This window comes from Chelmon rostratus, chromosome 15 (assembly GCF_017976325.1).
Source record: "Chelmon rostratus isolate fCheRos1 chromosome 15, fCheRos1.pri, whole genome shotgun sequence".
NCBI classification, from domain to species: Eukaryota; Metazoa; Chordata; class Actinopteri; order Chaetodontiformes; family Chaetodontidae; genus Chelmon; species Chelmon rostratus.
Window position 1 is genome coordinate 25225571 of NC_055672.1, and position 23806 is coordinate 25249376.

General features: G+C 40.9%; 1 protein-coding gene across 1 annotated transcript in view; it reads left to right on the forward strand.

The window, feature by feature from the left end:
- Positions 1–298: 298 nt before the first annotated feature.
- myt1lb (myelin transcription factor 1-like, b) overlaps positions 299–23806 on the forward strand; it is a 30172-nt gene continuing 6664 nt past the window's right edge. The window contains exons 1-9 of the mRNA XM_041953639.1: positions 299–1460; positions 4362–4496; positions 8046–8136; positions 9450–9557; positions 10961–11187; positions 11989–12275; positions 19346–19582; positions 21187–21308; positions 22708–22776. Of these exons, the coding sequence (XP_041809573.1) occupies positions 299–1460; positions 4362–4496; positions 8046–8136; positions 9450–9557; positions 10961–11187; positions 11989–12275; positions 19346–19582; positions 21187–21308; positions 22708–22776 (2438 nt within the window). The remainder of the gene's footprint in view (positions 1461–4361; positions 4497–8045; positions 8137–9449; positions 9558–10960; positions 11188–11988; positions 12276–19345; positions 19583–21186; positions 21309–22707; positions 22777–23806) is intronic.

The following is a 23806-nucleotide window of genomic DNA, read 5'->3' on the forward strand; positions in this document are numbered from 1 at the left end:
AAATAAGGGCAAAAATAAGAGCTGCTAAAGATATAGTGCCTGGTTTCATAGATTCTCATTTACCAGAGCATCTTTCTCTGGAACCTTCCCCAACCGCTATATTTAACTTCCTGTGCTGATTCACAATTCAGACCACAAACTGCTGTTAAGACTCTCAAAGTAAATTATTGGGGGAAGCAAAGAGTTCCTTATCCGATTTGGAGGGACCAAGCCTAGAAATCTGATTTACCAGTAAAAAAGCATGCCAGAAATTAAATTACAAGATGTTTGTTCTTCCTTTCCAACAGAGGACGATCAGATGAGCAACAGTGAGGGGGCTGAGGGTGATGGTGGAGGTGGCGGTGGCAATGGCAAAACTGGCCCAACGGAGAAAGACGACAACAATAACGACGAGTATGAGAACTACGATGAACTTGTGGCCAAGTCCCTCCTCAACCTTGGTAAAATCGCAGAAGACGCTGCCAACCGAGCCATGACTGAATCTGAGATGAACAGCAACTCTTCCAACAGTGCTGAGGAAGAAGAGGAGGATGAAGAGGAAGAAGAGGAGGAGGATGACGACGACGACGATGATGATGAAGAGGAGGAGGAGGAAGAAGAAGAAGATGATGAGGAAGAAGATGGGGAAGGGGATGAAACACACAGGGGTGACATGAGTTTGGACGTTGATAGTGATGTCGTTCGGGAGACGGTGGACTCCCTTAAACTGCTGGCACAAGGTCACGGTGCAGTATTGGCTGACAATTTAGATGGACAGGAGTTTGAGGATGGTACAGCCGAAAACGGGAATGAGAATGACTGTGCTCACCACGGAGGAAATTCACATAATGGTGGTAATGGACAAGTTAAGACCTCCAGTAACGGACAAATAGAAAACAGCGACGAGGAAGTGTGTCTAAGCAGCCTGGAGTGCCTACGAAACCAATGCTTTGACCTTGCTAGGAAACTAAGCGAAACAAAGTCCGCTGACCGAAATGGACCATCCCAGCAAAATCATTTTTCATGCGTGGATCCCAATCAACAGCCCCAGCATCACAGCTATGGGGATTTCCACCACAGCCAAGATGATAGCAGGACACTTGATAGGAACTATTCTGACATGGACAATCTCATGAAGCTAGAGGAACAGCTGAGTCCACGTTCCAAGGCTTTCTCCAGTTGTGCACAGGATGAGCGATATCACTCCAACCACCGGGACTTTGATGAGGACACAGCCTCAGTGACATCGGACCGATCAGAAGAAGTGTTTGACATGACAAAGGGTAACTTGTCCCTATTGGAGAAGGCCATTGCACTTGAGTCAGAACGGGCCAAGGCCATGCGGGATAAAATGGCAGCTGAGGCTGCTAGGAGAGACGGTGTGAGGTATAATCATGAAGACCATGGCCCACGGCATGGCTACGGTGTTGAGCGTAAAGCCCGGCTTCCTGATGGTATGAAGAAGCCTTTTTACCATAAAGGTGAGTGGTTCTTTCAAACATGGACACACACAAATGCACACCAAACCTCCACTAGAAACCATATATACACAAGAGAGGATATGTTTACTGCATTTAACAAGCTCAGGTGAAATGTGTCTCTGCCACTGTTTGGCTCTGTATTCTGTCTATCCTGCATTGGAGACTAGACAGCCCACATGCATCATGGGAACCTTACCATAACCCCAGGACAAGCTTTTTCAGCCAATTTGGAAATTCGCATCTCGGTAGCAGCGGGAGCGGCAGCAGCTTATGTTGTTAAAATAGGCCAGCATAGAAACATCAGAGGGTAGGCTTGTCAGGCATAAGTAATGGCAATCTTCACGGCCTGTTAGGACTGCAAATCTCATCCCTTCGATGCTGCTTGGGGTAAAGCTGCCTATTTTTAAACCTGTGCAAGCACTTGGGAGAGGACGCTACAAAACAGAGACCTTCTACCTTTAAAAAGGATTTATTCTACAGGGAACAATGAAGCTTTTTTTTACATTTCTCTTACGACCTACCATTCAGAGGGATTCTTACTGATACCATATATGGATAATCATATAGTACAATGCAGTACTCCATCAGTAGTATTTGTTATACAGTGTACTGGATGTACTTGTATACGTACAGAGTACACTTACAGTCACACAGATATTGCAGTAGCATTTACAGTGTTCTGATTTCAAGCTCCCTCATTTAACTCATTATTCCTCTCATCATATCATTTAGTGCAATAATATTCAGACTTATGTTAAATAATTTCTTCCCACAATGAAGGTATCAGATGAGACCAACAAACAAGTGCATGCTAATTCAGAGCAGGGTGATATTACACCTTAAATGCCACTCAACTCACAGCAGGTATATATTGCGACTTAAATGCCACACAAATGTTAATTTCAAGTGCCTACCACGGGCTCTCTGTCTGGCTAACATTGGGATAATGAGAGGACATGAGACAGCTGCATCATGATAGTATCTCTCCTCTGGCAAGATAGCAGCAGACACTCGTTGACCAGGGTTCCTGTGTAATTCATAAAACAGAGCAGAGCGAGGGAATGGGAGATGGGGGATGGAGGGGTTCAGAGAAGAGCCCGGCTCCCTAAGAGAAGCATGAGGCTGAGATGAAAATTGAACAGTATCAGAATGACCGATAACGAACGACAGGCCCACTGACTGCACATTAATTATCCAGAGATGGTATGGTAATGGGGGCCATTTGCTATGCAAAGCACAGACCGTCCCCAGCCACAATCAATATCCCCTGCTTTCTAATATGCCTTCCACTTGGCTGCCTCACTCTCTGCAATGGAAGCAGGGCAGGCAGAGTGTGCAGGTATCATGCATATGTACGTGTACGTGTGTATGTGCGTTTGTGCATGCTTGTGGAAATGTATTCAAACATTATTAGTACGTAGTGATTATTAAGAGGCCACATTTTACAAACACACACAGTTCTTTATCAACATGAAATTTTCCTGGTGCTAGACAGAAGAGCCAGACATGACAAAGCAATATTTTACCAAACTCATATGCCCCTAATGTGAAATAGACAGATGACAGTCACAGAGAATGAGGTCTTTTTTCTGATGAATGAGACATGGGATTTCATTTAGTGACTAACCTGTAAATGTATGAGTAGGTATGCTCCATCCCACCTCTCAGTTTTGTCCTTTCTCAACCATTCTGCCCCTTCACTTGATTATTCTTTTCATAACTCTTTCTCCACACACTCTTGTATGTTTTGGTTTGTCAGTAAGTGCCTTAGATGGAGTTACTAAGTTACACAGGCCTGTTAAACTCATTGTTCTGTTTTTCTGTGGTATGAGATAATAGCCACTCCCCTGTCTACTTTGCCAATACTTCCTCCAAATAAAAGTCTCTGTCACTTAAATGGCTCCAAATTGATCACTCTTCTCCTGTAATTCTGCTATGAAAAGGTATTAAAGGCTATTATTGCTCCATAAATGTTCCTAATTTCCATTTCTAACTGTAATGGAAATTGCATCAAGAGCCATGTCATGTTGATCGTGAGAAGAAGGTCTGACCTTGATTGGGAAGTGTTGTACAGTTCGATGGTCACATCTGCAGAAACAATGCCAGCTGGCACAGCTTGAGATTGCTGCTTTTTGATTGTAACTATATCTGATCTGGGTTTCAAAGAAACAGACCAGATTTTGGGAAGAGAAAGACAATCCCATCCGGTGTGTGCGTCTGTGCCTGTGTGTATTTGAGCTCCGGACCCTCATTGTCACACTCAGCTCAACAAACTGTCATGTGACTTTAATGAAGTATGATAACTGAATTGAATCTACACTGAAAGATGAAACACTTGAATTATTGCATTTTTGTACTATCAATCATCAATCGAAAATAATTCCTTCATTTTGTATATTTATATCAATCTAGAAAATAACATTTATTATTATTTTCATTGTTAGAGACCATAAACCTAATCACAGATAAATATTGTATGTACATCATCAATCATCTTGCATCATCACAACTGTCTTGTCAAATATTTAACATGATGTTCAAACTAAGATTTTGAAAATTGAGGGAGATATGTTCACCCTATGCCCAATAGAGAGAAGAGCAATAGTGAGTGAAAAGGTGACATATAAAACCTAAATGCACATCTTGTGTTCTTCAGCATATGTTCCTTAGTCCCAAGATAATGTATAACTCCCTTTCATTATGTCATATGCTTTTTGTTATTCACCTATGGAACTCCCTTGTTACTCAAGTTGTAACTCGATATCTGGTAGATACATTTCCTTTAAACTTCCTTTAAAATGATATGGTCAGCCATCCCCACATGTGCTAACATGTTGTATTCAGTGGGCCAGTCCAGCATTTTATCATGTGTGGTCATCTCAGAATACTTTCTGCTAACAGATGCTTCACGTGCGGACAAGAAAGAGAGTCGGTGTCCAACACCAGGCTGTGATGGCACGGGTCATGTGACGGGCCTGTACCCCCATCATCGGAGCCTGTCTGGCTGTCCTCACAAAGACAGGGTGCCACCAGAAAGTAAGCACTTCAGTCAAACACTGGTTTGACTCATTTACCCAACCTGTGGCCTTCTTTTTCTTTTTCTTTGATGTTCAGGCATCAGCATGTTTCCCAACATTACTGCTGTGTCAGGCTTGTTCTGTGTGCTGTATACTTGCTCTTGTCATTGAACTGTGTTTAATATTTCACAGTGAGAGGTCAGACTGGTTGCAGCTGTACTTCTCTTTTGACCTTGTGCATGGGGCCATGTTTTTGCTTGCTGATTGCCTGAAGATTTTGGAATAGTTACTTTCAAAACATTACATATTACCTGTTGCGATCATTTGAATGGAATAAGTTACTTTACAATATTACTGTCTGTGGAATGTGTGACTGATTACACTACTTTTGCTTTACTTTCACCAAAATAACCATAGTACAACTAGCATTATATTTGGCTATATATTATGGTGATAATATGGTTTGTAATAATTCAATAGCATAGCCTGGGTATAACCTGGTGTCTAAGGCTGCCTTGTTGACTAGAATTTCAGACACGTTTTTACTGCTTTCACGTCTCACGCAACAGATATTTCTAATCTTTACAGCTCTGCACCGACTTGGTGGAACAATATTCTGCTAAATGCAGTGTTGATGCCCAATGAAAAGGCACAAGACAAATATATTTATCTTGAATTTGCAACCTAGGTGGACTAGAGTGTGCTCCTCTCTGGACAGATCCAGCCGCACACACACACACACAAACACACACACACACACACACACCCACAGCTCTTTTGCAACAAGTTGCAATGACAATGGCCCGTATTTCCCATCATGCCATACTGGACTGAGAAGTTTGTTAAGTTTGCAGTTTTATATTCCAAAAAGGCAAATGTTACCAACAGTTTCAACAACCTTCGACTCTGGTGTTAGTACAATAGTGTTTCTTACACACGTCTATTCAGAACTTGGTGGTTTATGTAGGTAATTGTCATTTTTGTTCTGGTTTATACTTTTAACCATTGGTCAGGTGGCTGTTACATAGAGTTTTGAAGTTATAATCTCCCGTGTTCTGATTATCCTGTATCGTGACAACTGCTGAGAGCTGCTGAAGGCTTGATTGTTAGTGGTGGGTGATGTGATACTGCACTTGTGGTAATAATACTGGAATCTCAATAGTAGTGCCGTATATGCCTTTGTTATTGTCAAACGACTGTACTTAATGCAATGAGTTACTTTTAAAATGTGGTGTCCCACCCCCCACCACATTGCACTGTTGTACTCTGGTGTACTGTGGTGATGAGGCCTCTGAGTTGTGGAAATAGTGGCCATGCAGAAATTGGTGGGTTGGTAAAAAGCTGTCAATCAGAGACTTACTTGACTGCATGAGACTTCATCCTCCACTATAGACTGACTGACAGTGATTAAGAGCATGTGATAATCCCATCCACTGGTTTCATCATTGTAGGTGATATATGGGTAGCATGCTTCTTCACAGCATGGTTTACTGACAATGGTAATACTGAGCCCGCCTCAGTCATCCATGCCATAAAACCCATTCATTTATTTGTATTCCTTGCTCAATTAAGTTCTGTTGAATAGCCAGGCAGTATCATGTCTTTAAGCTACAGCTCAAGTGAAGTAGCAATAAACATTAGCCCTGAATGAATAGTGAGTTTTCCGTTTAGAGATTTCACCCCGGCTATTTAGTGTCATTCACCTTGTGCAAACTTCTCAATAAAGGCCCCTTTACACGTTTAATTAACTGCAAAGTGAAAATCAAGTTATGATCTGCCATGTCCCAGACTGCAATCAAAATAAAAGAGGGTATTAATAATGGCAAAGAAATTAGTTACAATTAAAGCTAGGCTTGTAAAGACCAGCAGTGTCACAGATGATTCACTGCTCATACAAGTTCCCTTAACCTGAGATACTTGTGTAATGACTCAGAGCAGTTGACCTTGACTGGGATCAAGAGCCCCGAATTGGAGCTTGGAATGGGCTGAATGATTGTTACTGGAGATTTTGCAATATGATGTCTGTGTTCCTCTTCCTGTTCCTCACTTGTGGCTAACTTTTTGTGAAGATGATACCACTAATACGGTACAGGATGCTTTGGATCAGAAAAGGTTCTCGCCTTGATCTTTCTGGCATCATCTTTAGTCCTTCTTCCCATACTTCAAAAGCATACTTGAGAGTGACACACACACACACACACACACACACACACACACACACACACACACACACACACACAGTGCATTATCAGCCATTTAGTGGCCAGTCACCATATTTTGTCAGTATGTGCTCAGTAGTCTCATGCAGACTGACTCCTTGCTTAACTACATATATAACACATGTAGCTGCATGTGGGGAAGATTCGGCTATGGCCAATTCTCTCACACACAACACAACACATTTGCTGTCCTGAATGGACAATATATAATTAATGAGGTAGCTTCATTTAATTAGGAAATCACACAGTGTAACCAGACTGTTCTTTGGGAAATGTGAAAAATTATGATTAAATCATATCTCAATTTCATTAATTCTCATTCCTGTTTGCTCATCATATCTCTTTTCTGTAGAATGCTAAAATATTTAATCAGCTCACATGGGAGCCTTTGTCTCTAAAATGAATTACCTTTGTGACATACTAGGCAATTGGAGCCACATTGCCTCCTGTTTGCTTCTTTGTGTTATTCTATTCCTCAGCATCCCGATAGTGCTGTTTTGATCTGTGCTCACTAAATCAGACCCAGTACTTCAATTTCTTGCCATTCTATCTGTGTCTTTGCAGAGGGCAGGGCAATACTGGGATATGCATAATGTATTGGCTTGTGGCATGTTGAGGTGGCAGGCTTTGTCCAATTACCTGCACCAAACACCAATTAGTATGTAATGGAAGGAGGATGACGAGGAGTTAAAGTTTAAGGGGGTGATAATGATGAGGCTGGTGCTGATGGGGTTTGGCCCTGAGTGCTAGACGACCCTTCACCGCACGTGCGGTGCTCCAACGGCTCCTCTCGGACATACATAGATCATTAATCTAATTGGCTGGTTGCCAAGGGGATCTGAGAGAGTTATGCACTGTTTTAATAGTAAATGGGACTGAAGACTGCGCTTTCTCCCTAACAGCATGCAGATGATAGGAAAGCTCACTCTATCAAGGAGCTGTATTCCATCTGTCTGCTTCCTCCATTGATTTCAAGACTTGTGTTTTGCATGATTGCTAGCTGTTGGTTGCTCTGCTTTCTGCATGCCAAAAATTTCCCTCCATTTCAGTCTCTTACAGGCTTTGTCCTGTTAAACTTAAATGACATCTTTTTATTCATGACTGTCCCTATTCTATGAATACTAATTTGAAAGGGCTGGATAAGTGGAAGCAATATGGTGGGAAACCTTGCCTGCCCTCTGAAACTAGTGTTCATTAAAATGAAGAAGAGGTCATTTGGGTTCACACAGGCTCATTTCTTAATGATGTTTATAATGCCAAGCTCCTCACACACTAATAGAGCTCATGCGTGATTGTAAGGGGCTCCTAACCTTCCCTGTCTTTCATTCCTATCTCCTGTCTGTATGAAGTTGTGGCTATGTATGAGAATGTTCTTAAGTGTCCTACGCCTGGCTGCACGGGACGCGGTCATGTCAATAGCAACAGAAACTCCCACAGAAGGTAAGTGACAGCCTGCCTATATGAAACTGGCACTGTCCATGTTGCACCCTCCTTTTTCACCATGGGACTTTTTTAAAATATACTTTATCCTCATTATCCTGATTTTTTTTTTTTCATTGTCAGTATTTTCGAAGTCATCTTTTTGTTTTGCTTTTTTTAAACCCATGATTTTGTGTGGATAAGTACAGTCTTCCTCATGATGTTGGTAGAAGGAAATAATTAAAGTAGTTCAGTTGCTTAACAATCCCATAGTTTATCTGAGACTAATTAGAATGTAGCAATTCACACCTTGCACAGCAAAAACGATTTATCAGCTTGTGGTGAAAAATGGCATATCAGGTGCAAGTTAGGAGGGAGAAACTGAACTAGGTGGGCACTCTTGCCAGTGCTGTCAGACACGATGAGGTGACAGTGAAAGAAGAGTGTCACCCACAGCAGATGCTTAGGGAGTCGGGCGTAGCAGCAGCCATTAGCACCTTTCTGCCACTCAGCCAGGGTGACAGGAGAGGTGCAGACCTGGGAGGAGGAGAATGCCTCCATGCTGTGCTCAGTGACACAGCTGCAGTGCAAAATGGGCATGCACATGGACTTGCACAATAAACTTTCACTTTTACTGGAAAGAGCTGGTATAAACCTCCATATACTACCGTACATTTCACAACCTGATACACACTCTTAGCCCAGCACACTGTCATGCATGTCTGATGACAGGTGCTCATGAACACAACTCTCTGCTAGCTTCAGGCCATTGTCAAAGATAATACTTTCACCATGGCCCAGCATACTACAGATGACAGACTGGATGGGGAATAATAGGGGTTAAGTATAAAAACATGAACTTTTGTCACATTTGGTCAGTTACTTGTCAGGTGCAAGATTTACAGCCCTAAATTCTATTGGACCAGAAGTAAGTGTAGTTTCCAAATGTGTGTCTTTGTCAGCATGTGCTTGAAAATGCTGCAGATACACATAAAGATTTGTCCATAGGGGAATATCTTCAAGTCACTCAGCCAGATACATCCAAGCTGTTGCCAGTTTTGTTTTTATTGAAAGTGTTAAAAGTGATGAAAATGAATGCTTTTGCATTCTAAGCACAGACTTTCTGAACTATAGTCAGGTATTTTCACACTGGTAAACATTTGGATTGATTGGCTGACAAACAGATGTGCACTGTTTTCGGGCTGGCAGTTCAGCTGACAAGTACTCTAACAAGCCAAACATTTTCCAGAATGCACATTTAATGTAACATTTTCACCTTTCAAATTCTCAGATACATGTTCCACCATGCCACTACAGTCACTTTCTCATTTCAGTCTGTCAGGATGTCCAATCGCTGCAGCTGAGAAGCTGGCCAAAGCCCAGGAGAAGCACCAGAGCTGTGATGGCTCCAAGTCCAACCAGGCCTCTGACCGAGTCTTAAGGTAGTACTCACTCTTCACTTTCATTTGCATTATATATGATGACATGCTCTGTTGGAGTAAGCCAATATATGAGATGGAAAGAATATGACAGAGATACATACACATAAGCTTATAGTGCATAGTCAGTCCATATGTTTTGTCAGAAAAATGTTACAACCGTGAGTTCAAAAAAATTAGGATGCTGTGTAAAACAGAAATAAAACAGAATGTGTTCATTTACTAATCCTTTTTGATTTATACTCAATTGGAAACAGTACAAAGACAATAAATTTGATGTTTTACCTCATCAACTTTATTAATTTTTATATATCTGCTTATTCTGAATTTGATGCCAGCAACACATTTCAAACAAGTTGTGACAGGGGCAACAAAAGACTGGGAAAGTTGTATAATGCTCAAAAAACACCTGTTTGGAACATTTCAGTGGTAAACAGGGTCATTGGTAACCAGTTGACAGTTGACAGCATTCTCGAAAGGCTCAGTCATTCACAAGCCAGGATGGGGTGAGGTTAAACACTCTCTGAACACATATTGTATAAAGGATACCACTACATGGGACGGGGAGCACTTTGTAAAACCAATGTCGGTAAACACAGTTCATTTGCAAATGATTGCATTCTGTTTTTATTTTTATTTTACAGAGCGATTGAGGTTTTAGATAGAATAGGTGGTCATTCAATGAAAGGACATGTAAAATGTGGATTTTATGCTAAGGCGTACTGACTGTAACATAATAGCAAATAGAGAATTGTTATTCAGTCATGTTCAGTCTTGTTCTCTTTTCCCTGCATTTTGTAAAGCTATTGAGAAAGTGTTCCCTTTCTGTTTTATGTTTGTGTTCTCCTGTCCTCTGAGAATACTTCTAAGAGACTGCATGTTCATTTCTGAAGGCAAGTCGTTTGTCGATTGGCTTCATTTGTCATAGTGGAGAGCTTTTTGAATGAGAGTTTCTTTGATAATCATGGAAATGCTGTGATGGAAAGTAATAAAAGTAATTTTCTATTTAAAATTTTATATTTATATCTAACAACATAAACAGCGTAAGATCCTACAATTAATTTCTTTGTGATATTAGATTGAGGATATGAATGTATATCAAATAATAACAGCAGAATATCAGAAATATGACACAATAAAAGGAATGCACATGCAAGTTTTTTGTAGTTCGTTTTTTGTAAAGCAGGAGGAAGAAAACGTCCTTGCTATTATGTATAAAAGGGATGCTCCACACCCAAGTCACCCCACCATCCACCAGCATCATCCTCCATGTTCCGATCCATTACAGTCTGCACCTCCCCTTGCATCTGGCCATTTTCAACCATATGCCAAGTTCCCTCTTCTTCCCCTGGGCAATGTTGAAGTGCCTCGGTCCAACTTCCACCCCCTCGTCATTTATTTTCCAGGCCTATGTGCTTTGTCAAACAACTGGACTATCCACAATATGGTTACAAGAACAATGTTTCCACCAGCACACCCCGCTCCAACCTGGCCAAGGAGCTGGAGAAGTACTCCAAGACCAGCTTTGACTACAGCGCCTTTGATGGCAGTAACAACCACCAAGTGTATGGGAAACGGGCCATCGCACCCAAAGTTCACGGACAAAGAGACACCTCCCCCAAAGGATATGACGGTACGTTTTACAGCAAAATAAATGCTAAAATAAGACAAGGTAAAACTTTATTTATCCAAAGCTGGGGAAATTTGGGTATTACAGCAGCATGTAATAGCAGTTGCAAAGAAAAATAACAACAGGGATACAGAAATTCAAAAAACAAAATATAAAATAAAAAGCTGACTATATATGTACATATTATACAAGTAAAATTAAGTTTTTTGACTATATAAAAGAAAAAAATATGTAGAAATAATATACAAAATATGCCTTGCTGCAATGACTGTGGAAAAAAATGTATGCTGCCTTCAAATTATTAATGATAATAAATAGTGTTAATACTATTGTACAGAAGAAGAAAATATACAAAACAGTAAAAAGTAAATGTAATATTGCACAAAATGTAAAGGAAATATGTAATATGTAATATATATGAGCGTATGTTGGCATTAATGACCAAAAATGAATAAATAAATATAAAAAAAAATATATAATATAAAATATTGTTCATCTCTTCCATGGTGAACTGACTTTTATAACCGTTGTTCAAGATTTAGTAAACTCATAACACCATCCACACACACACTACGATAAAAAGGCTCCTTTGAGCTGTATCAGGCATAAACATTTCTGGGTAAAACGAATATTTTGTGGAATCTTCTGATGTGGAATATTATTTTAAATGTAGAGAGTGTCAATTAAAACAACAAAATCTAACTGACCATATGTTTTTTTCAAGGCTACGTTTTGTGAATGTAACTATAAAAGTTTGGCAGACAACGCAATCTTCTTCTTGTATTTCCTTAACGTGTCCCGCAGCCAAACGTTACTGTAAGAACACCAGCTCAGCCAGCAGCACCACCAGCACCTACGCTCCCAGCAGTAGCAGCAGCAGCCTGAGCTGTGGAGGTGGAGGAGGAGGCGCAGGAGGAGGCAGAGGGGGTGGGGGCAGCAGCGCCAGCAGCACCTGCAGCAAGAGCAGCTTTGACTACAGTCATGACATGGAAGCAGCCCACATGGCTGCCACAGCCATCCTCAACCTGTCCACCCGCTGCCGGGAAATGCCCCACGGCATGGGGGGGAAGCCCCAGGACCTGTGCTCGCAGGTAGGAGGGATGAGAAGGGTTCATTTCATATTGTAGTGATGTTTATAAGCCAGTGGCATCAGTGGTATGACGATGCTGTACGAAGAACCTGCTGATACAAGCTTGAGTTAAAGAGAAATTTATTAACAAGCAGTATCAGAACAGATGCCATCTGAGAGAGCTTCAGGGTCAGATCAGAAAACTCTGCAGTTAACATACACACAACACAATATATAGCATGGCGTTTTGTCTAACTCCACCCATATTTTTCTTGTCTCAAAGACCAGATCATGTTCTGGGCATTGTCCCACTGAAGAATGTTCTCCTTTGCAACAATCATAATCATCTATAGAAGTTTTACATCCTAATAGCCCCTCAAACATTATCACCTCTGGTTTATCTTTTCCTGATCTGACCCTACATGACCCTGCGTGGCCTCACATACCACAACTAAGAGTGGTTTATATCCCAAACATCAGTTTACCCCGATCATGCTTAATCTGACATATATTTGATATTTGATTGATCTGATCATATAACTCAGTAGTTTTGTAATCTAAATGGCAAAAAAATGACATTGAAAGGTATAAACAACGTTATACAAATTCTGGTGAGTTCCTGGTTTGGTTAAGCAGGGCAGTCTTATCTTGTTAATGAAAGGAAGTTACAAACATGACCTGATTTGACACCACTGTCTTGTATGACTGCATTCACCACATCTGTAAGGCTTTGACCTCCTGCTGAAGCCACAAACTGTCCACTGACATATTATTTCTGTACATCCTTCATTATACTAATGCTGGCACTGAAAACTGACAAAGATAGGGAGATGTCTGCTGAGTGAACCACATGTACACACCCAGTCACACACATACATCCCATTAAAGATCTGGGGCTGTGTCTTACACTCAAGGCTCAGCAGGGCAGTTTTTTATTTTCATCTGGGGATCAGATAGGAGCAGGATGAAGCGCCGTTTGACACGGTGTGAGCCCAGTGTGTCATTTCTGAGGAGATAAGGTGACGATGTTGCTGTATTATCTGCACCCAGATGCTGAGCTGGAAAATGGGGCCAGAAAGAGAGTGCACAACAGAGGGCTAATGCTGGTTTAATGCTAATGTTGACATCAGACACTGCCAGGGAATGAGAACGAGAGTGATAGAATTGAGAATAAAGAAAGAGAGCAAAGAAAGCCTTACTGGTGGGAGGGATCTAAATGCCACAGAGCGTAAGAAGAGGAGAATAGAAGACAATACAGGAAAGGAGAAAGGTTCTGAGGAAAAAAGAGGGAAGAGCAGAAGAAAGGAGGAGGAAAGGATGAAAGCCAAAAGCAGCGTGCCTCCAAAGAAAAGTGGAACGGAATGAACTTGGCAGGAACAAATGCCTAAAGCAGTAAGGACTTCCTCTGGTCCCACCTCATTTTATTGTCTGTCCTTCTGCTCCGGGGCCAGACGGGCAGGATGCTCTCAGGGCAGGATGGGATGGGAGACTTCAGAGGGTTTTTTTTATTCTTCTCTGTCTTTCATCTCAACACCTCACTTCGTGGCACACACTGTTCCTTTCCATGTCTGAATGAACACACACACACACACACACACACACACTCACACACACACACACATTCAGACACACACTTCCTGACACGCACACACACACACGCACACACACACACACACACACACACACACACACACACACACACACACACACCTTGTTTCTTCTGCCTGTCTATTTGCCTGTTTCTCTCTGCTTGTTGAATTCATTGGTAGCTGGGTGACTGAAATACTGAAATTAACTGAGTGTATTTAATGTCATTAAGTCATATGCAAGTTGGGCTGCTCTGGTAATTAGAATAAGGGTGGGGGGGATTAATGTTAGTCATTATAGAGAAATTCAGTTAATGGGAGTTTTCTTACTTACCAAAAGTATGTCATGTGCGAGGAATGTTGGGAATCACATGTGCTTTTAAAAGACTGTACCTGTGTTTTCACATAAATTGGTTTTATTATATATTGAGAATACTATAACTTAACATTAATGCAATTGCCATCACCATATTGTCATTTTTTCATTTCGTGTTTCTACCTTCTAGGCATGTACGTGTAAATTCCAGAGACCTAAAACTGATGGCTTTCTATTGCTTGCTGTCACATTCAGCATCTGACATACACAGCATATAAAGGCACACAGGTGTAATACACACAGCATATGCTTATTATTTTTAATGTTATTATTCCCATTGTGACTATATACCAAAGTTTTCAACAACTTATAGAACAGACCAATTTATGACATTATGAGAAAGTACAGTACATTGATATTCAAATAACAAGAAATCTTTGTGATATAAAATAAAGTTATAAATTGGTATCACAACATAAGTTTCTTGTAAAAGTGTAATAAGCTGCTATCTTGTTGCAAGAAAATACGAAAAATATATCTTGTAAGTTTCTCAGATAACCACAAATTAAACATATTTATTCTGTCATGGTGCCAGCAATATGCTGTCATATGTGTTTCAAATACATAATCCACCTCTTATTCCAATAGTTATGATGTAATGTAATTTAAAGAATAATGTTAAAGCTAGAACTCTGTATGTACTCTAATGTTAAGAAAAGACAGTACAGTTAGTAGTAAACACATTTTTAAATCCACAGCTTTGGGGAGGCTGTATTTCACTGAGCAAAGCTGTTTCAGATGCCATGAACATCCTAAGATTTTGCGAAAATAAGATCATCTTGGTGTCATCATTCTCTCAGTGTACACTAATACATAAACATCCACAAATGTTTGTTACGTAAAAACAGCAAAATTTCTGAAAAATAGAGCCAACTTTCAAACACAATATCAAGAGGAGGAAGGAAATGGTGACCACAGAAAGAGAAAGAACCAGCACTGTCAAGAGTAAAGATAAGGGCAGAGAGGACGACAGGACATGATGTTGATTCTGTTTTTTGTTTTTGTTTTTTTTCTCCGCCCACCGTGGAAGAGGTGGGCAGAAGTACTGTTGTGAGAATTAGTAAATGACCTCATGCTCTGGCAGCCTTCCTCCCAGTATCTCCAAGGCAACAGAGGTCAGAGCTTACCAAGAGGGCAGAGCAAGAAGGGGTGGTCTCTAATGAAGGAGATGGAGTGATCCTCACAAAACATTCTTATTAATTCGACATGATGGGGTGGACAACATCAATTGGACAGTGACATGCAATACAGGATGTTTATATTTGTAGAGAAGTACAAATACCTGGGTGTCCACCTGGACAACAAACTGGACTGTACCAGGATCTCTGTAAATCTCTTTAAACAGGATCTTTTTCCTGTGGAGGCTCTGGTCCTTCAATGTCTGCAGCACCATGCTACAGGTGATTTACAAGTCTGTGGTGGCTAGCATCACTTTCTTTGCTGTGGTCTGCTGGGGCAGAAGCCTGAGGGTCGTTGACACCAACAGACTCAACAAAGTGATTCAGAAGGCCAGCTCCGTCCTGGGGATGGAGCTGGAATCCCTGTATGTAGTAGCAGAGAGGACAATGTTCTCAAAACTCCTCTCCATCATGAACAACATCTCCCGTCTTCTACATCATGTTCTGGTCTGCCAGAGGTGCACATTTAGCCAGAGACTCAGAGTGACCAAGTGCTCCATGGAACACCACAGGAGGTCCCTCCACTGGCCATTCAACAATATAACTCCTGCCCTTTAAGTAGAACTCAACTTACTTTGTATTCAGACCACCCCATTTCCAATTTCAAATGTTGAAATTGAGAAATGTCCTATATTATTATTATTATTATTATATCCTGATTTAGAAAATGATGCCAACAACAAGTTTCAAAAAAGTTGGCACAGTGGCAACAAAACACTGGAAAAAGGAAAACACCTCGTTGAACATCTCACAATGAATTAGGTTAACTAGCAACAGGCTATACATGATTGGATATACAAAGAGCATCCCAGAAGGGCTGAGTCTTCCTGAAGTAAAGATGGGGAGGGGTTCACCACTCTGACAGACTGCGCTGGCAAATAGTGCAACAATTTAAGATAATAATCTTTAGGGCATTCAATCGTTCGCAACTGGACCTCGTCAGTTTGTCTTAGAAGACGTTTCGCCTCTCATCGGAGCAGGCTTCATCAGTTCATGCGCACCAGACAAGATAGGACAGCTCTAGTCCAATGCAATGGTGTTAGGTTCAAGTATTTATCCCCTGAGTGAGGCCAACCCACAAAACCAAGAATGGTATCACTCTATTGTGAGGCAAACGAACCCCCCATCTTCTAAGACAAACTGTAGAGGTCCAGTTGCGAACGATTGAATGCCCTAAAGCTTACAATGACCTGGATGAATATTCGCACACTTAAGATAATAATGTTTCTCAACATAAAATTGCACCTCTGTACACAAGAGACAAGGCTGGAAACCAGAATTGGATGGCTGCAATCTTTGGGCACTTAGATGGCACTGCATTGTAAACAGACACAATTCTGTAGTGGACATCACTGCATGGGCTCAGGAACAGCTCCAAAACCATTGCCTGTGTTCCAAAACCAATTGTCCATGAACACAGTTCATCGCTGCATCTGCAAATGCAAGTTGAAACTCATGCAAAGAGGAAACCGAATATAAGATCCAGATCCAGAGACCTGCTGCCTTCTCTGGTCCTGAGCTCATTTAAGATGGACTGAGGCGAAGTAGCAAACTGTCCTGCACTGACCTTTTTTGTAACTTTTTGAAAATCATGGTCTCTGCATTATCTGGGTTAAAGAGGACAAGGACCATCTGGCTTGTTATCAGCGCACAGTTCAAAAGCCAGCATCCCTGATGGTACAAGCATGGGTAACCTGCGCATTTGTGAAGGCACCATTAAAGCTGAATGATATATAGAGGACGAAGGCTTTTTTAGGGCCTTACTTATTTCAGCAAGACAATGCCAAACCACATTCTACATGTATTACAACAGCATGGCCCCATGCTAAAAGAGCGCGGGTGGACTCGTCACCTTGCACTTGAGGACTTGCTGCCCATTGGAAATGTTTGGCGAAATCATACATCAAGCAAGAATGGGAAAACGTTCCACTTACAAAATTAGAGCAATTGGTCTCCTCCATTCCCAAACGCTCACAGAGTGTTGTTAAAAGAAGAGGTGATGCAACAGAGTAGTAAACATTACCAACTTTTTTTGAAAAGAGTTGCTGACATCAAATACTAAATGAAGACATCATTTTCAAAAAACAATGACATTTAATATGTTCAATGATATTTTCAATTGAATATGGGGTTTCAGTGTTTTGCAAATTATCACTTTCTGTTTCTATTTGCATCTTACACAGTGTCCTAACCTTTTTGGAAACAGGGTTGTATTATCAGCATTATTTATTTTTATTATACTGTGCATATATTAAAGTTTTTCTGAATCTGAATACAATGGTTGACAATCAGAGGGTGGTCCACTGACCTGATGCATGTGCCTTTGGCATGTGCCTTCTATTCCTCTGCAATTTGACCTTTATTTAACAGTGACTGTTTTTGTTGCTCCTACAGTCCTTTCTCATTTTGTACTCATCTTTTACTTCCTTCTCCTTCTTGTTCGAACTGCTAGCAAAACCTATAAATGAACATTTGGTGGTTTTAATACTTAGTTTGTGTTTAATAGAAGCAGATGCCTACATCATGGAATGTCAGCTGAACACTTTTGTAGGCTGGTGCTATTATTAAAGCATAGTTTGTATTGAGCATGCTATAATACAGTCCTTGTAGATAGCACCCCATCATCTCTGTGTTTGTTCTGCATGATTCCCAAATTTTCCATAGCACCTTTTATTATTCATCATGAGATATTTTTCTCCATAGACTGAAGACCCAGCGTAATAGTGTTTTTCAACCCTTATTTCTACTATTTTTATTTCCTTGGTTCAGCCACAGTTCTTGCAGTATGTATGCCCAGTTCCAAATCTATCACCCTATGCGTCAGAGTGCGTCACAGAGGTTTTGGCTTCAGACACCAGGAGAATCCACCCCTAGGGACACTGTCCACTGGAATTAGCAGTAGAGCAGGCTTTACGACTTATGAAAGGGAGTGAGGAAGAGAGGGAGAGATGAGAAGTCAGAGAGAGGGATATAAATGAGAGCAAGGGCACAAACACTTTCACATTCCTACCAAAACATCATTCTTACAGGAGTGGGACTCTTTTTGTATATACATCCATGCCAGATGTAAATTAAATAAAGGCATGTGTCTATAGATATACAGATACAAACCCAACTCAGTGAAATCTTTAGTTGTCCACATTGTTCCAGAGCACAGTGTAGTTGTGCCTCTATTTTTGGTTTTGCAGCAGTCTAGTTCCAGCCACTGCTGCTCATCACTGCTCACAACCATACCCCTAACCCTCAGCCCCTGCCCTCCTGTGATGTCCACTCACATTAGTCTCACACACACACACACACACGCACACACACAACACAAAGTCATGCACAAACCGATCTGACTGCACAGAACACAGTAGAGATCATAGCCGGATGGAAGGAAAGAGAGAAGCCGAGAGAGAAAGAGAAAAGGAGTGGTTCACAGAGAGATGTACTCGTCCTTGAGTGATGATGACCTCCTCTTCTTTTGTCCATTGTATGAGTTTAATACCACTTTGTTACTGTATACTGAAAGTGTCTAATGTTTCATCCTAGACAGACAAGACAGACAGGCAAAAAACAAATTGGAATATTGTTTGAGGTATTTGGACTGTAGGTGTTCTTGAGCCATCTTTTCATACATCCTAAAAGTTCACAAGTGAAACACATCACTGGAAGAACAGAAAATCCAAGCACTTTTCAATGCTCTTTAGTATTCAGCTACTGTTTTGCCTAGCTCTGATCCTAGAATTTGAAAATGTTTGACTGCTATTTAATCAGAAACTCTCTCTCTCTCTTTTATCCCTTTCTCTCCACCCTTATGCTCTGTTCATCCTTTTACCCTTCCTCATAACCATCTTACTGAACACACACAACTCAACACACACACGCCCATCTCTCTACATACACTGACCTGACTTTACCCCTCAACACATACGCATGCCCAAAAACCACACACACATACACTTTCCAGAGTCCTGGTCTAGATGTTGATGAGAATGGTACACTGGACCTGAGTATGAGCAAGCGTCTATGCAGCAGTGGCAGTGGTGGAGGGGACTCAGTGCTCACCCCACTAGAACCCATGTCCCCTCAGAGGCAAGCTGCCCTGCTGGGCTCCCGCTGCTATGGCATGGGGGACACCGCCGACTGCTGGGACCTGCCTGTAGACTACACCAAGATCAAACACATGGACGAGGACGAGAAAGAGGTAAAGGGGACAATGAGGACAATGTTGGAAATTCACTTGACCACTGATTGTGGCCAGGTAAATGAGAAATTATGTTGTATTATGTGCATTATTTTTTCAGGAGAACTGCCACAACTTAATCATTCAGTGTCTTTATAGAAGAAACTTCCTGTAAAGGTTGAATCACCTGAAGAAAGATCAATCAGATTGTGCTATATGATGCAGAATGTCACATCATTATTATTCAGAAAACATTTTGTTTTTGTCTTTGCCTGGGAATGTTCCATCACATATTCAGTTTGCTTTAAAATGTTCATGATGATGGTACAATTCAGATAGAATTTATTAAAAGTGAGAGAAGAATAATAAACAAATGGCAGATAGTTATTATTTATTTTGCAGGTGTCACTTTTACTGTAATTCAATGCGTCTCAGCCAAAATGATTTTCCTCCAAACAGGTTCAACACAGTGTCTCCAAATCGATTATTTGCATTGCCGTCTGATTGTATTCTAAGTTCCTTACCTCCCTATTTGACTCACTGGTATATGGTGAATCAGTAGAACGTTGTATTAGGGATTTTTGATGGAGACCTAATGAACCTGCATGTTAATTGTTGTCAGCATTTTTATGCACATTGTCTGTTTGTATCACGTTCTCTGCATGCTGGCTTTCTGTTTTTACATTTCACTCTTCTCCAAAATGAATTATGCAAAGTAGCACCTTGGGAGGGAATTGGAATAGCTCATCTCATCAAAGAACTGCTGGAAATCAATGCACCACTGCTGGGTGTGCCTGTCGTTGTGTAGAGGCGCATACATGTACAGTACATGAACCTCTGGTCTGTGCCTCTATGTGAATATTCATATGAGTGTGTGTCTGCGTGTATATTCATAGCCTACTTTCTGCTCTGCATTTCTGAATGTATGCATGGGTTGTTCTCCTTCGTGCCTGCCTCTCAGCCTGTGCTCCCTTTAATTGGAGAAGCTCGCTGGCTGACCCAGCATCACACACTCCAGGACAGCTTGAGTGCTGGATAATTTGGGCTCTATCTGGACCTGTCTCTTTATGGGCATTACTGTACATACACTGTGACCATGGAAGAAAAGAACAGGGATTTAAATTACCAGCTGACATGCACTGGCTGCATGCACTGCAGACAAAGCACAGCCCCACACACCCAACACAGCCAGCAGAGGTGTGACACTACCTCACAGTGCCATCTAGTGACTGACTGGTGCAATAGTCATCTCAAATGAATGTTTTGGATTGGCACACACACAACAACGCTCTATGATCATGTACCTGCACACAAGTGAGCCTGTAAGCACACACACACACTGTTCATTTGGCAGTGAGTCATTATTTCCTCACAGGGATTCTATTTTCTTGCTCTGTTAGACTGACAAGTGAGGCTCAATAGTCACACAGGTTCAACCATTAGCATTCGGCCTGACAAAAGTGTGTGTGTGTGTGTGTGTGTGTGTGTGTGTGTGTGTGTGTGTGTAAATACTGTGTAATGTGATCACACAAGTATGATTTCTTAAAATTGTATAATGACATATTGACTGAGAAACAAAACAATCTCTCTTCATCTCTCCCTTTCCCCTTTCCACCCGATCTCAGCCAGATGACCTGGATCCCTTCCATGACCTGCTGGAGGACAGCTCCTACACCACAGATGTTAACATGCCCAGCCCCAAGCCAAAGTATGTCCAGTGTAAAGAGAGTAAGAAGGACCTGATAACGTAAGAGCCCCCCTACTCTGCCAAACGTCCCAGTGTTCCTCCTATCCAACTGGCCCCACTTGCTTCTCACCACTCATGCTCTGCTTTCTCCCCTCATCTTTTTTTCTTCATTTTGTTTTTATCCTCTTTGCTCCAGTTAACCTCAGAGAACCACTGCTCTTTCTCTCTCCCTCCCCCATCCAGTGTTGCTGGTTTGCTATATGACTTTTATTCAACAGCTTTATCCATTTGTCCACACTGATGTTAGAACTGGTAGCTTCTACAGATGTGTTCATTGTAGTTTTCCCTCTTTTGATATGCTTTATCTTTATAAGACACAACACCAGTTGTCAGTGTTGTGCCATATCAATTATGGCTGATCTTAGGAACCACAATATTTACCACAGACAGTGAAGCTAAACTGGAAACAATGAAAACCAACAACAACAAAAAAAAAAAAATCAGAAACAACCCCTTTTTCTGTAATTGTCACATTTTCTTATGCTTCCCTTTGGGCTTATAAATCTGTCTATTTTTCCGGTGGCAGATGTCCCACACCGGGGTGTGATGGAAGTGGTCACTTGACGAGCAATTTCGCCTCACATCGAAGGTGTGACTTCCTTTTCTCCTGGTGGATTCTAAGTCTATTTCTGTATTGTACTTTATTGTTTTCAGCTTACCTCAACAATGCTGTCAAACACCTGTAGGCAGAATGTCCCTCTCTCTCTTATTTGTTAGCCCAAGGACTATTGGCAACTTGACATCCTGAATCAAGGATATTTCTTAAACAAGAAAAGACTAGTTTAATTTGACACTGGAAAGGTGCTAATTTTTAGCAAGCTTAACCTAAACACTGGGATAGAATTATTTCTCCATGTGCAGTGTGTAAAGCCTTCTAAGCTGATTTTTATTCAGTCCACTAGGCCATTCCTAAAGTGCAATGTAGACCAAGCATTTACCAGTCATAGCAGAAGACTTGTTGCGTGTTGCAGTGTAAGGTCAGTCTGCCAGGACTGAATGATATCAGTCTGAGGGCTGACATAGCTGCATGTATATGAGATTTCCACTGAACCAGCTCTCAATTCCAACTAAGTTGTGGTCTTTGAAAACAACCTCATATGTTAATTTACTATTTTTTGTTCAGTCCTCATTGAATACAGTGTAGAACAGACCATGCATGAAAACAAGACATCCATGTTGTTACATAAGAATACAAATACTCAGAGGGTTAACTTACTTAAATCCACTCCCTGCACTTGCATCATGGCCTTTTTACATTTTCTGGTTGATGTTTTGTGTATGCTTGTGTTTGTCTATGTCTGTGTGTAGATACAGGTGTTTGAAAGATTATGTTGAATCAAAATGGTTGGGGTGACTTGTCATTTTGGTATAACTAATGTTCCACTGATGTATTCTTCAGTCTCTCAGGTTGTCCTTTAGCTGATAAAAGCATTCGAAGTATGCTGGCCAACAACGCACAAGAGCTCAAGTAAGGCGTGAGATGACTAATAATATATATATGACTTGTATGTCTTGCTCATTCTGCATATCGTAAGGTCAACCTTAGTAATTGCAAAAAAGTGGTATTGTAAAGCACAATAAGTCTGGAGACAGTCTGCATTGTTTATATTGTCAAGAACATCTTTTAAAAAGACAACATTGTTGTCCAAAAGCTGTTAAAAACACATCAATGAGCCACAGTCTTTCACTTGATGACATTTATATAAATCCACTGAAATAGTCCCCAACAAATGCACTGTCTACGGTTTTCGATTGGGTAGTGTTTGCTGAACTTATATACAGTATATTCACCACCTGCTTTAGGTTGTGATTATATAGTAAGATTTATGTCTTTAGTTGTACTGTAATATCCAGAATAGCATAATTTTACATTATGTTTGCTATAAAAACCTTAAATAGCCTAATGGAAAAACATCAAACATCATTACAAATGGAACATTTTTTTAAATATTAAACAACATTATGCATGTTGGCGACAGCTGCAACATATGTCTCACCATGCTTGGATCTTAATGTGTTTACTAAAGTGAGACATTTCCAGATCGTATTTAACAAATACGCTATAGGATCAACCTATTATTGTGTTGTGTATTAATTCATGAAAAAAAGGCAGGTGCAAATTCACGCGAAAGAGCTGGCTCACAGAGCTGGCTCCAACAACATGAAACAGTCCTTACTCGTCCAAAGAAATAAATGTCTAAAAAGACACATAAAAAATTATATCAGTTGGGCTACACCATATATGCATAATGTATGTCCACTTTTACTTTAAAGGTGCTATCAGGGAAGGTCCTCACACTTTTACATTTGTGTTCAAATGTTTTCACTAACTTTTTTAACAAAACATTTGATGGATCATTTTACAGTTTTGTTGTACAGCTACATGGACTGAGCGGCCAATAGTCCAAGTCTGTCCTAGCCCACTGCACATGCCACAGGACCTGCAGCCAATTATCATCATGTATTTTGCACTATAACAGCTATAGATTATATGCACA